Consider the following 13,151-nt stretch of genomic DNA (forward strand, 5'->3'; position numbering starts at 1 on the left):
TAAATAGAGTTACAATTATAGGCACTTACAACTAAGAAAAACTTTAACTTTCATCATTATTAGTCATAGAGATATTCCATTTGTCACTTAGAACAGATATACGTAGTCTTTTGAAAGTCAAAGGAAACATAATTTCAGGGCAGATTACTCAAACTTCTTCATTCAAATAGTGAGTATCTAGAATTGAGGGAAAAATTTAAGACTCTATTAAACAGGATGTCAATACTCAGTTTGACGTACACTTCCTGAGAGGTGGAGGTTTGCTCTGAAACTTCCTGCTTGGTCACAAAGGGGAACAAGGCAACTGGAACACATTAGTCTTTCTCTCTCAATCAGGTCCTCTGTGGTCGATTAAAAATGGTGATTTGGAATTATTCTTAAAAAACAAAAGTAGCCAAAACACAGCGTTATGTTGACTGTATTTCAGAAGACACCTGGTAGGTGGGAAAGAAGTATTGCTCAGTTTTTAAATAAAGGGAAGTCTGGTAAACACGTGACTTGCTGGAAAGCAGCACACTGAATAGAAAAAGAGTAATTTGCAGCTTTCAGTTCTATGTTTCCCTTAATGGAAGTAGGTGCTCTTGTCACTGCTAGTGCCTTGGACATCCAAAGCTGTAGCTGTCTGCTTCTTGATGAAAACTGTTGACTGTGCCCCAACTCTCTCTGCTGGGGCTGTGGACCATCCCATAGCACTGTGTTATGTGTACAATTAAATTCTCCCTACTCTTGTTCCCCCTAAACCACAAAGTTTATTATCTTTTTAGGAATTCCACTTGTAGAGGGGCGTTTTAATATTAGTTTCCCAAGGGTAGGGAACCCAGCTCCATCACTGCCTCCGGTGCTCATGTCGTTGTTTTTGGTCTGGGTTTCCTGGAGCTGCATTCTCCCGGAAAGTAGGCATCCGCTCACTCATATGCTTGAGACCTCAAAACCTTTTGGGGTAGAGGGAAAGAAAAAAATTGCTCTCACTATACAGCTGCCAAAAAATAAGTAAATACCTTAAAAAAGCTAAAAAAGGAAGGAGCAAAAAAGAAATAAAGACTTCTCAGATTCTTGAGATTTCTTCTGGGGGAGCAGTGTAAACAGGGCAGGAAAGGCTTTTTTGGACCTTATCTCAAGTACACTTCTAGAGGACAGCCTCAGCACTTTCATGTCGGTTGGCTTCCCAGTGTCCACATTCCCTTCTGGAACATTTTCTATCTCTTCCTGATAGCATTGCATCTTCATAATATTGTTTTGCAAACAAATGTATCACGCCTGTGGCTTTGATATTACTATTTGGCATTGTATTAACAGATACCCACCCCCTCCCAAGTCCCCATTAGGCAGAGTTAGGTGCAGAAATTGTGTAACAGATTTTCCTCCTTGGCAGGTAATACCAGGAAAGAGACACAGAGCTCTATCCATTCTACTCTGCCATCTCGGTGTCTGGGCAGGGAAGGGTAAGTTTGTGTTTCAGGTGGAATCACACCCTCGTCACGTGGGATACAATACGGAGATCATAGAGGAGAAAAGTTTTGGGTGGTTCTTTTCATCTCCAGTTTGCTTTTGCTTAACGCCTCCCATACAATATTAAGCAGTCTACTCCAAGTGGACAGCCCAGGTCTTTCTTACCTGAATCGTCTCCCCTTCCAAGATAACTAATTTCATTATTTTCAGTAAATATTCATGAACTGAAAGATCGGGCTTACACAAAGTTACTTTTTTGGTATTTAGTTGTAAACTATTTAATTTTTATAAAAAGAAAGAAAAAGAAAAACAAGTGGCATTATCTTGATCTGAGTATATGCCTGATAAAGTTTAATCCCTTCCTATTTTAATGAGTATAATGTTAAGTGTGTGTATCTCAAGTTTCAGGGCAAATTTCAAAACTATTGTTTAAGATGTTGATCATATAATACATAGGTGTCATAGGTGTGTGTGGTTTAACCTAAGACAGACTTAGAAAAGGGGACAGGGCATGTTGTTACTTTATTACAAACCTGTTTTAAGAAGTACACAGTAACACATAGGTGCATATATAGTAATCCTTAAATGACAGTAGGTCATATGTTATTGAAAGATATGTCAAACAAAATTCCAGCTGGTAATTTATTTTGCTTGTCTAGCCCTGGCCACTCCCACCCCTCCCCCCAAGAAGAATACACACGCCATAAGGACTATGAGCTTGTCTATCTTGTTCGCTGCTGCATTCCTATCCTGAGTAGTTCCAGATATATAGTAAAAGGTCTATAAATATTTGCTGAATGAATGAAAAACAGAGACATAATTTTAAAAGAATAAAAAGTGGCATTGCGTTTATAAAAAAAAAACACTGTGAACAGAAGTTCTAAAGTTATCCAGTTCTAAAACAAACCAGATTTCTCTACAGAGTTGCAAGTTCAATCTAATTCCAAACTTTGAAGTCATAGGTGGCATGCATTACTGGTTCTCAACGAATGATATAATTGGATATTAGTAGTAAGAGTTAAAACGCAGATGACTAATAAAGGCATAGATGGTTCACATCTGTGTCAAAGGTAGTCCTTGGGGTTCTGACTGAACATCTGAGAAAGGGCAGAGCACCAGTTCACATGGGCAGGTGTTAAAGCCCATAGAGGATGAAAAAGGAGGTAACTGCAGGAATAATTTCTCTTTTTTATTTTGTGGGCTTCTCTTTAATGTTTGTTCTTTCACCCTTTATCATCCCAAACTAAAGGATTAGTTAACTCTAGAGGACCTGAGTAACTGATCTTTGGTAAACTGGTGACTCAGACAATTTTAGAATTAACGAAAATGTTAAATGTAGTGGAAGCTTAGGAACCACTATTTTTTTTTTAGATGACTACCATATGTACCCTTTAAAACTTGAACTTTTAGCCAGTCTTAAATGTCAGAATAAGGCAGTTTTTTAAAACCTCATTTTTATTATGAAATATACATACCAAAGAACATACAAAACATAGATGTAGATTTTTTAAAAATAACTAAAGAAACATCTGTGTACCCACAAGCTTGAGAAGAATTTCTTAAATTAACAACTTAAGAAAACTATCAAATTAATTGTCCATTCTCCAGTTGAGCTTTCACTAAATGGTTTAATTAAATCCATATGTCTATTAAAATCTACAGCTCTGATAATTTCTACTACAGAGCACTTATTTCCAGGATTGAAGATAGTTACTACAGAGTTAGGAGTTTATTATTTTTCAGAATAGTGGAGAGCTAATTAGATCCCTATGGCTTGTAAAAATAGAACCTCGTGGTTTTTTAATGGAAAAGTGTGACTGGAAACTCTAATTCTTTAACATTAATTTCTAAACTGAGAAGTGAGATCATGACACAATCTCTTGGCAAGTTTCTAAGATTTTTCTAGGGAGTAACTACCCTGACTGGGTAAAGAATGAATCTCAGATGAATATTAATTTCTTCTTTAATTGAGTAAGATTTGAGTTAAAGGTAAGTTAGTATTATCAAGTGGAATCTGTATTAGTTATCTGTTGCCGCACAACAAATTACCACTTAGTAGCTTGAGGCAGTAAACATTTATTATCTCAGAGTCTGTGGGTTAGGAAGCTGGGCATGGCTCAGCTGGGTCTTCTGACCCTGGGTGTCTCGCAAGGCTGCAGTCAAGGCGCTGGCTGTTTTTACAGCCTTAGTGCTTGACTGGACCTAGATCCACTTCTGCCTCACTCAGGACGATGTTGGGAAGAGTTAGTTCCTCTCAGGGTGTTGCGCTGATGGCCTCAGTTCCTCATTGGCTGTTGACTGGAGGCTGTTCTCTGTTCTTTGCCACCTCGACCTATCCATTGGGCAGCTCATAGCATGGCAGTCTGCTTCATCAGAATGAGTAAGTGAAAGATAGAGAGAGAAAGATGAAAGTCATAGATATTGTAATCCAGTCTCAGATAGGATATCACTTTTGCAATATTCTGTTCATTAGAAATAAGTTACTACGTTCAGTCCACCCACAACGGGAGGAAATTACACAAGGATGTGAAAGCCAAGAAGTAGGGATCGTTATGAGCCTCAAAAAGGAGCAGATGATGTTTTATTCTTGGGCAATTAGTGGAGGGTAATAACCACATCCCCAGTCCATTGGCACCCTTATATAGTATCATTTCTACTGTGCTTTTCATCTTATCAGTAGCCTGTGGGCTCATTTCATCCATTTAACAAGACTGTTGACCATATAGCTTTTAGGTGATTAGGGTCCAGGAAAGCCTGCTGGAGAGGTCATAGTATTACAATTCCCTTCCTTTGCACCACTCTGTATGAAAACTGTGTTTGAAACTTTCCATGCCTTTTGTTGGCACAGAGGTGATTATTTTTCTGTTTGGAAAATGTGAGATAACTCATCTGAGGTGATTTTATTTAAACAGACATGGGAAAAATATATATTTATTATTTCATTTTGAAAGTTAAAAAAAATAATTTCTTCTGAGTTGCCTTCTCCATTCTGTCATTCTGTAACTTGTGCTGGAAAATTATCCTACTTGTTTTTGGCTTCAGTATAGTAACAACTAACCACTTGAAAATTAAGTTTTATGTTCTGGGCCTTCCAGAATTTTAAGCAAATTTCTCAAATTTTACTTAGGAGCAAATTGCAGAAGGGTGGGTTTTTAAAAAGTTGCTAGTCCTAGAATGTGTTTAATGCTTGAAGCTGTAAAAATCACGATTTAATAAATGATTAAAAGAATTTTTGATGTTTTCTAAAAGCCTTTGAGTTGTTACTTAAGTTGCTTAATTATTAGCTAGTACTATAATATCATGGCAAAGTATCATGATTGTTTTTCTTCTCAATTGTTCATTTTAGGCTTTTTGTTCTTTGCCTATTTTTTTTCAGCTTCCTCCATCTTTTGAAATTAAAAAAAAAAATCAGATAGAGTGGAAAGACCGCCTAACAAGTAGTGCATTGAGTAGAGTCTTCAGAAGTTTACTGCCTCAGCAGTTGGGCCAAATATGCCCTATATTAAAGGCTGTTCTGCACATGCCCAACAAAGCTTAAAAGTAAGCTTTGAAAGGACCAAACTGTTTTCAAGTAACATAGCTGCATCCCAGAACAAAACCCTCAAATGTGTAAAGGAATACAAAAACTCCAGCACAATGGCATCCAGTCAAAAATTAGAAGGTATTCAAAAAGCAGGAAAATACAATCTGTAATGAGGAAAAAATTAATCAATAGAATCAGTCCCAGAAATGACACAGATGATAGAATTAGTTAAATAGGTTAGGGATATTAAAACAGCTATTATAAATATACTCCATATCTTCAAAAAGGTACAGGAAAGTGCAAGCATGGAAAGAAGAGGTATGTAAAATACTAAAAAAAGACCCACAGCAAGAGAGAATGTGACAATGGATGTATGTATGTTCATGTATAACTGAAAAATTGTGCTCTACACTGGAATTTGACACAACATTGTAAAATGACTATAACTCACTAAAAAAAAAGTTAAAAAAAAAATACCCAAATCAAACTTCTAGAGATAACAAACAAAAACAGTAACAATGTCTAAAATGAACAATGCTCTGGATAGGATTAACAGCACACTGGACACTGCTGAAGAATAGATTAGTAAAGTTGAAGACATAGCAACAGAAATTATTCAAAACGGAGCACAGAAAGATAAAAGACTGGAGGAAAAAAGAGTAAAGGAAAAGCATCACTGAACTGAGGGACATCATGCAGCCTAACAGCCTAATGTAGTTAGAGTCTCAAAAGGGGAGGAGAAAAATGGAGGGATGGATTAAATATCTGATAAAATAATGACCAGAAGTTTCCCAAATTTGATGAAAACTATAAACTCACAGATCCAAGAAGCTCAATAAATCTCAAGTCAAAGAAACATGAAATAAAACACACCAATGCACATCAAAATTAAATTGTCAAGAACCAGTAACAAAAATAGAATATTAAAAGCAGCCAGAAGAGGGGGGAGGGTATAGCTCAAGTGGTAGAGCTCATGCCTAGCACACATGAGGTCCTGGGTTCAATCCTCAGTATCTACATTAAAATAAATAAATAAATAGACCTAATCACCACCTTCCCCCCCCCCCCCCGCCCAAAGCAGCCAGAGAAACAAGATACAAATACTGAACAACAAAGGTAAGAATGACAGAAGCAGTGCAAGCCAGAGTACATGAGCAACATCCTCAAAGTACTGAAAGATGAAACTGTCAACCTAGGATTTTGAATCCAGCAAAAACCTTTCAGAAATAAAGTGAAAATAAAGACATTTTCAGACATATAAAAGCTGAAAGAATTACTCACCAGCAGACCAGTTGAAGAAATGGAAAAGGTATTTCTTTAGGCACAAGGAAAATGTGCAATTGTCACCAAAACCTAAATTTTTATCACCACAAAAGAAATTTTTTATCTATTAGTAGTCCCCTCCCATTCTCCCTCTGCCCCACTCCTACTCTGAGCAACCACTAACATACTTCCTGTTTCTATAGATTTGTCTATTCTGGACATTTCACATAAACAGAATCATAGAATGTGATATTTTGTGACTGGCTTCTTTCACTTAGTATGTTTTAAAGATTCATCCATGTTCTAGCACGGATTAATACCTCATTTCTTTTTATTCTGAATAAATCAGTTCCATTCATCAGTTGATATTTGTGTCCCCTACCCGACTTTTTGGCTATCACAATAATGTTCTATGAGTATTTTGTTCATAGTACAAGTTTCTATGCTAGATGTTTATTTCCCTTTCTCTTGGGTATGTATCTAGGAGTGGAAGTACAGGTCATACAACTCTATGTTTAACATTTTGAGGAACTACCAAATTGTTTTCCAAAGCAGCCATACCACTTTATGCTCCTACCAGCAATATAGGAAGGTTCTAATTTCTCAACATCAACCTAAAGTATTTTTCAAGCTTAATTTTATCCCATAAATTGTGGGTCCCAGGTTGGCAGAATACAGATACATTTTAAGGCAGTTGCCTTTTCCCACTATGCAAAGAAGCTCCAAATATAATTTTTCTTTTTCTAAGAAAATGGAGTTTGACTAGTTTATCCTAAGGTAAGTCCTAACTCTAAAACTCTGTACTTCTCTGAATCCTTCATCTTCCAACAGAAAGTGTGTCTTCTTATTTGCACCTTACAGTTTGACCTGAATAATGATGTCTGTTTTGGCAAGGAAAAATAAACAAAACTGGAATCCAAAAACTGAGTCATTGTTTTAAGTAAATCATATATAGTCTCTGCTAGTTGCCCCTTCTGCCTATAAGCCAAAATCTTCGCCTATTTTCCATCTCTTCTGCTTTTGAAAACTTCAGGTATTATTTTATAATGCATGCACAATTTAGTAAATGAGAGAAAAAAGGGAAGAGATTGAACTTAACATTCAGTATAAGTAACTTTCAATGTAAAAACAGAATCACATTAATAATTTCCATCTAGGATGTTTATATTCATCGTGTTAAGCAATACCAATACAAATATTAAAGCCATATTGTGCTTCTCTGTTACTCAAAAGCCACAAATTTTGAACTATGATCTAGTTGTCATTTTTCCTCTTGGATTAAACACCCAACAGATTTATAAGTCATAGCTTTAACTCATACATTTGACAAATGCTCAAGCAACTCTTATACTGATGAGGAATCCAAAGGCAAAATGAGGCTTCTCTTCATAAGAATCTGTTGATTTTGTCCTTAATATTAGGCTATGAAATTGAAAACATAGAGCAGCATAACAAAAGAGCATAGGCTTTGGTGTTCAGATAGAAAACAGGGTTGAATCCTGGCTCTGCCATTTACTAGCTGAACACCATCTGGAAAGTTTCTTACCTTCACTAAAACTCAGTGTTAAATGAGATTAATAAATAACTCTTACTTCACTGATCCATTGACATGGTCAATAGGTAATGTACTGTGTACAAAATGTGTCAATAAATTTTAGGGATTTTTTTTTTGGCCTGAAAATCTTCCTTGAGGACTCAGTACTTAAATACATATCACCCTTCCTGGTCTAGGAATCTGTCTTTGATTTAGGTCAGTATGGAAGTGGTTTGTTTTTTTTTTTATGTTTAGAGGGTGTACTGGGGATTGAACCCATGACCTTGAGCATGCTAAGCATGCGCTCCACCACTTGAGCTATACCCTCCTCCCTAGTATGGAAGTGTTTTAATAGAGTCTGCTTAAGAACTGATTCCTTAGCTTGTGATATTTCCTTCCGTTAGATTTAGGTGAGATTTTTCATATATATATTTTTCAGTCTACAAAAGTACATTTTCATTAATCCACATTGAACTTATTCCTAGGAGGTTATCTTGGGCATATTTCTCTTTCCTCATCTACCTCTAAGAAAGTAGAAATTTGAGAAAACCATTAAGTTTTAGATGGATCATTGTTGTTGACAAAAAGCAACCTGAAGTTCAACACTCTTAGAAATGAGCATTGATAAATCGCTTGATACAATTATGACTATTATATCTATTAATTTTCTTGGGATATTCTTTGGATAAAGAGACAAAAATCAGTTCCAACTTGTATTCTATGTATGTGCTTTTTCATGTGTATATCTCAAGGTGTTTATCATTCAGTAGTGTACATACTCATGAAACTCATGGTCTGAAAACATTAATTAATTTTACAAGTGGGTAAGCTACAGCCTGAAGTGGTTGAGTTGCTTTAGGCACAGGGACAAGTCTAGGGAAGTTAAGAGCAGCCCAAGTTCCAAGGCCCGTTTAATTAATATCGTATCCAGGAAATGAGTTCTTAAAAGCAGAAATCTTTTACTGTGCTACCACATCCCCAGTGAAACCCTTAAGGGTTAGTTTCCCCCTCACCCCTGCAGCTAGATTCTTACTTCATTACATGAAAGATGTTTGGAACTCTATGCCCTATCTAGATCCTTCTCTTCAATGCTAATAACGTTGTTTATCTTGTGTGTATTTTTTCACTCTTGGTAGGTTCCTTTTCAAGTTGTCTTAGTTTTTGCTTTTTAGCATTCCTTTTTGGGTCATATACTTAGAATTTAACATTTTTCTTATGCTGATATTGATTCCATTGAGGAGATTTCTTGCTATTATCTTTTGACTAAATAAATTTGCTATAATGCCTCATTTTCTTATGCATCTTTAGAAATGTAATTTAAAAAATTCTATTCACTTCTGGATTTATGTACTCCCCAACAAACTGCCAAGGCCTTCTAAACACCTCCTGACCCCTTTTGTTTCCCTCCACCCCCAGAGTCACTGCCTTAGTTCATTTCTACTGGGCTCACTGGACCACCACAGTGGCTTCCTGACAAGGCTATCCCCTTGCCTCTTATTTTTAATCATCATAGATCATGTCTCCAGAATTGTGTTTCTGTAATTTTATTCTGACTGTATCAGTATGCTGCTTAAAATCTTTGAATGGCTCACCCTGACTCAGAATAAGATGGGATCTCCTTTGCCTGGCATACCATGCCCTTCTGATCTGGCATCCACCTACTTCACCACCCTCATGTGGTGAAGTAATCCTACCCTGGACTCTACAAACTAAAATACTGTCCTCCGTGTTTCTGCACATACTGTTCCCTCTACCAGGAACAACTTCTCTTACCCTGTATCTATTGTATCCCTTGCTCTCCTTAACAGTGTGAGTTCCTTCAGGGTGAAGCCAAGTGTTCTATTTTTGTATCTGTGAGGCTGGCAGAGTGGGAGCTTATATACATGTTTGTATAATTAGCGCAATTAATAGCTGAATGGCTGTAGAATTCACCACCAATAGAAAATACCTCATAATGTCTACTGATGAGGTTTTCATGAAACTCTGGAATGTTTAAGCTGTGCTATCCCAAAACAGGACCTGGTTAGGATCTCAAGGGGTCTGCATTAGTAGAGGGGACTGGAGATTGGATAAAGGAATGAGGTGACAAAACCTGGATATGTTCTACGGAGTTTAGTAATTTTAAAGGAATACTGGCAGAAAAAAGTTCTCAAGTTCTAATAAGCAACTTAATTTTGTTTCCTATCAATTTAACTTTCATCAAATTGGTTATGTATTTTTATAAGGCAACAAGACAAATAATTTGGACATTTACCATAATCTTAATGTTTTCAGTTGCCTGAGCACCAGTAATGCTATATGAAAAAGTGTTTTTCTTTTTGTTTTGTGTATTTTTCATTTGGCTGCTGAAATATGAAAGTATCTTAACTCTTACTCCCTTCCCTATCCCCGCACCCCCACCCCATAACCGGAGCCTTTGGAGACAGACAGCATGACATCAGAGGGTAGAGAGGGAGGCTGAAGCTAAGGAGTGACAAACTGCAAGAAGTGTAAGAATTCTGACACCAAAAGTTCTCCAAAAGTGAAAAATTAGCTTTTTAAATGACAGTAATTGACTCTAGACCAATACATAGACATTTAAAAACTTAAGTTAAATAATGCCATATACAGAATATTAATAGTAGTATAGGAATGTCTCCTCAATATCCTATAATTCTAATATTTGCCTCAAGCATCTGTTTAAAAATGTGTTAAGCACATACATACCATACAGAATATTTTCCAATATTTTAGACTGTTTACACCTTTTTTTCTTTTCTATCAGCTAAAGATCCAGTTTATTTTAACATCTAAAAACAATAGCAATGACAACAGTATTTAAAAAATCATCCATTCTTTTTCTGTAACTTTAATCATCTACCTATGGAAACCTCCTACAATCTGTACTCTTGACTATATTCTACCAATGGTAGCTGAATACTTTTATTTTACAGGGGAGGGTCTGAGTGATTTGAAACTAGGTGTACAAACAGACTTCCCCCTCATTATCTAGAGTGTTGCCCATGCTCTCCCTGTCCTGTCCAGGGCCTTCCGGAATAGGAGTTCTGGCACTCACCCAAGGGCCACAGCAGACTTTGCTTCGGAGGCTTATTTCTGAGGAGCAGTCAAGCACTAGGGCCACTGGGTTTCCAAGTTTAGCAATTATAGTTTCTTAAGAATAGGCACAGCGTGAAGTGAATTCAGTTAAGTGTTATGTTTATAACTATGTGTCGTATTACTAATAAACTCATTTTTTCATGGATGATTACTATTTATATCTTATATAACACTATTTGCTAGCTTTATTCTTTGTTGTATTTGAAGTTTAAGTGCCTAAATGTAAGTTATTATAGTAAACCAATAAATGTATTTAATTATATATAAAACAATCATATAAATAATGGCTACAAGCTACTTTAAAATACTTTAAATTTTCTCCTTTTCAATAAATCTTTCCAAAATCTCAGAAAATCTTCACAGCCTCCTGGGAAAATCCATCAGTCATTACTCAGAGATGTCAGAAGTTTACAGTGACTTCTTTTTGGGTGACTAGCATGGTAAGAATGTTTAATGGGTTAGCAGGAATAAATAATGCCTGTGTGAATAAGAAATTATTGGAATTCATTCCAGCATTTATTCTGATATTCAATATTATACCAGGTCCTAAATATTAAACTTATTAATATCAAAATAAAGGTGAAGTTCCAAACTTGTTTTTATATTTTTAGCATTTTATTTGCCTACTGACCAATAATTTTATTTTAAAAGTTAAGAGTTAAGAGTTGACTGCCACTGCAAATTCTTTTTCAGAAGCAAGTGATGACAAAAAGTATATTAGATAAATCCCTTTTAAAAGATAGATCTGCAAAAGGTTCTGCAATTCCAAAATGTGATTTAGTTTGGTTTAAAAAAGTAATTTAAATATAATTCTAAACATTAGATTACTGGAACTAGTTAAGTGTTTAAATTTTGATGTTTCATTGTATTCTTTAAAAAAAAAGTTTTGCTTTTCCTGATTTCAAGAAATACAATCATTACAGAAAAAAATGGAAAATTCAGAAAAGCACAGGAAAGAAAAAAAATTAAATCATCAGTAACTGTTCCACCTAGATAGAATCTCTATTTATATTTTAAAGGCTATTTCTTTAGTTTTGCTTTTTCCTAGAAATTGCAATTATTTATTTTAGTCCTCGCACTAGGCTCCTCAGATTAAGCTGTGTACGAGGAATCTTACAGAACAGAGATATAATCAATGGGGTACAATGTAACCTACCTTCTCTTCTGCCCTTGTCCCAGGATAGATGCCACTTCTGATCTTCTTTTGTGTCATATCTGGACTTGGTATACAGAGTAAGTGACTAAAGAAAGACACGTATTTATATTTTTAACAGAATAAAAGAAACCAGGGGAAAATGAAAATTTTTTCAGATAAACTATTTTAATAAAATTATCATGCAAAGCAAACATAGACACACACACAACTATTTACAAATATGTAAGCATATGTATAAAGACCAGAAAGGAAACAGAAAAAAGAGGTCTTAGGATACTGGGGTTATGTTTCTTTTTCATTATTTTGTAATATATTCAACAAAGCATTACACTGAGGTAGGACTATTTTAGTGTTAGAGAATCTTATATAAATGTATTTGTTTAAGGGCTTCCCTGTCAATATCCTTTTCTGGGTAGACATCATAGTTCAGTGGTACTTCATCAACCCAGGAAGATAACTGTATATTAACCTGGAAAAAAAAAAAGGTTACAAACAAATATGAAAATTGCAGGATGAACCTATTGTCTTGAATTTCAAGAAATCACGACTAACTAAGTAACTGAACACAACAGATATTTATTACAATGAGTGGGACCAAGTTCTACACGATGATGCCACATGTACATGTATTCTTTGTCATACTAAATGGTAAGTCTGTGGATTCAGGGACTTAATACTTGGATTTTGGAACTTGAAAGAATAAAGAACATATAGAATAATTGTTTTCATGTAATTCATTTAATAATTATCATTAGGCTTAAACAGTAAAAGACTAAAATAACAATGGGAATACACAAAGAACACAGAAAAACTGTTCATATATACACGGTGATGGTACTAAGAAGTTTCATGAGAGGAGCTAACTTCCCTCCATAACCTTCGTCAGGCCCTTCCCTTCACATTGCAAACTTGGGTCTCCATGACACAGAAATTCTGGAGCCACCAATGGATGTAACTGCCTAAAGCAGTTTCATTAGATAAGAAAGCAATAAAGTTATTCAAGAATTTCTGTATAAGGACTCTTAAATGTTAATTTCTGTTGGTTATCTAGATGACACTTACTTATTTTGTGTGAAAGGTATGATTTTGATAACTGAAAAATCACTGAATTACTTCAATACATATAAACA

At 35.5% G+C, this 13,151-nt stretch overlaps 1 protein-coding gene across 7 annotated transcripts in view; it reads right to left on the reverse strand.

Annotated features, from left to right (window-relative positions):
• Positions 1-3,505: 3,505 nt before the first annotated feature.
• The window catches only part of LOC105094164 (uncharacterized), a 35,006-nt gene continuing 25,360 nt past the window's right edge, over positions 3,506-13,151 (reverse strand). For 4 of the 7 annotated variants that reach the window (XM_064485896.1, XM_064485893.1, XM_064485894.1 and 1 more), the window contains 3 exons: positions 12,022-12,106; positions 6,254-6,325; positions 3,506-3,812 (listed from right to left, as the gene is read on the reverse strand). In XM_064485896.1, the coding sequence (XP_064341966.1) occupies positions 3,694-3,812; positions 6,254-6,325; positions 12,022-12,106 (276 nt within the window). In that variant the 3' untranslated portion in view covers positions 3,506-3,693. Of the gene's footprint in view, positions 3,813-6,253; positions 6,326-12,021; positions 12,107-12,167; positions 12,491-13,151 lie in introns of those variants that run through there. The other 3 variants (XM_010986130.3, XM_064485898.1, XM_064485895.1) reach the window with 2 other exon arrangements.

Source organism: Camelus dromedarius, chromosome 5 (genome assembly GCF_036321535.1).
Source record: "Camelus dromedarius isolate mCamDro1 chromosome 5, mCamDro1.pat, whole genome shotgun sequence".
Classification (NCBI taxonomy): domain Eukaryota; kingdom Metazoa; phylum Chordata; class Mammalia; order Artiodactyla; family Camelidae; genus Camelus; species Camelus dromedarius.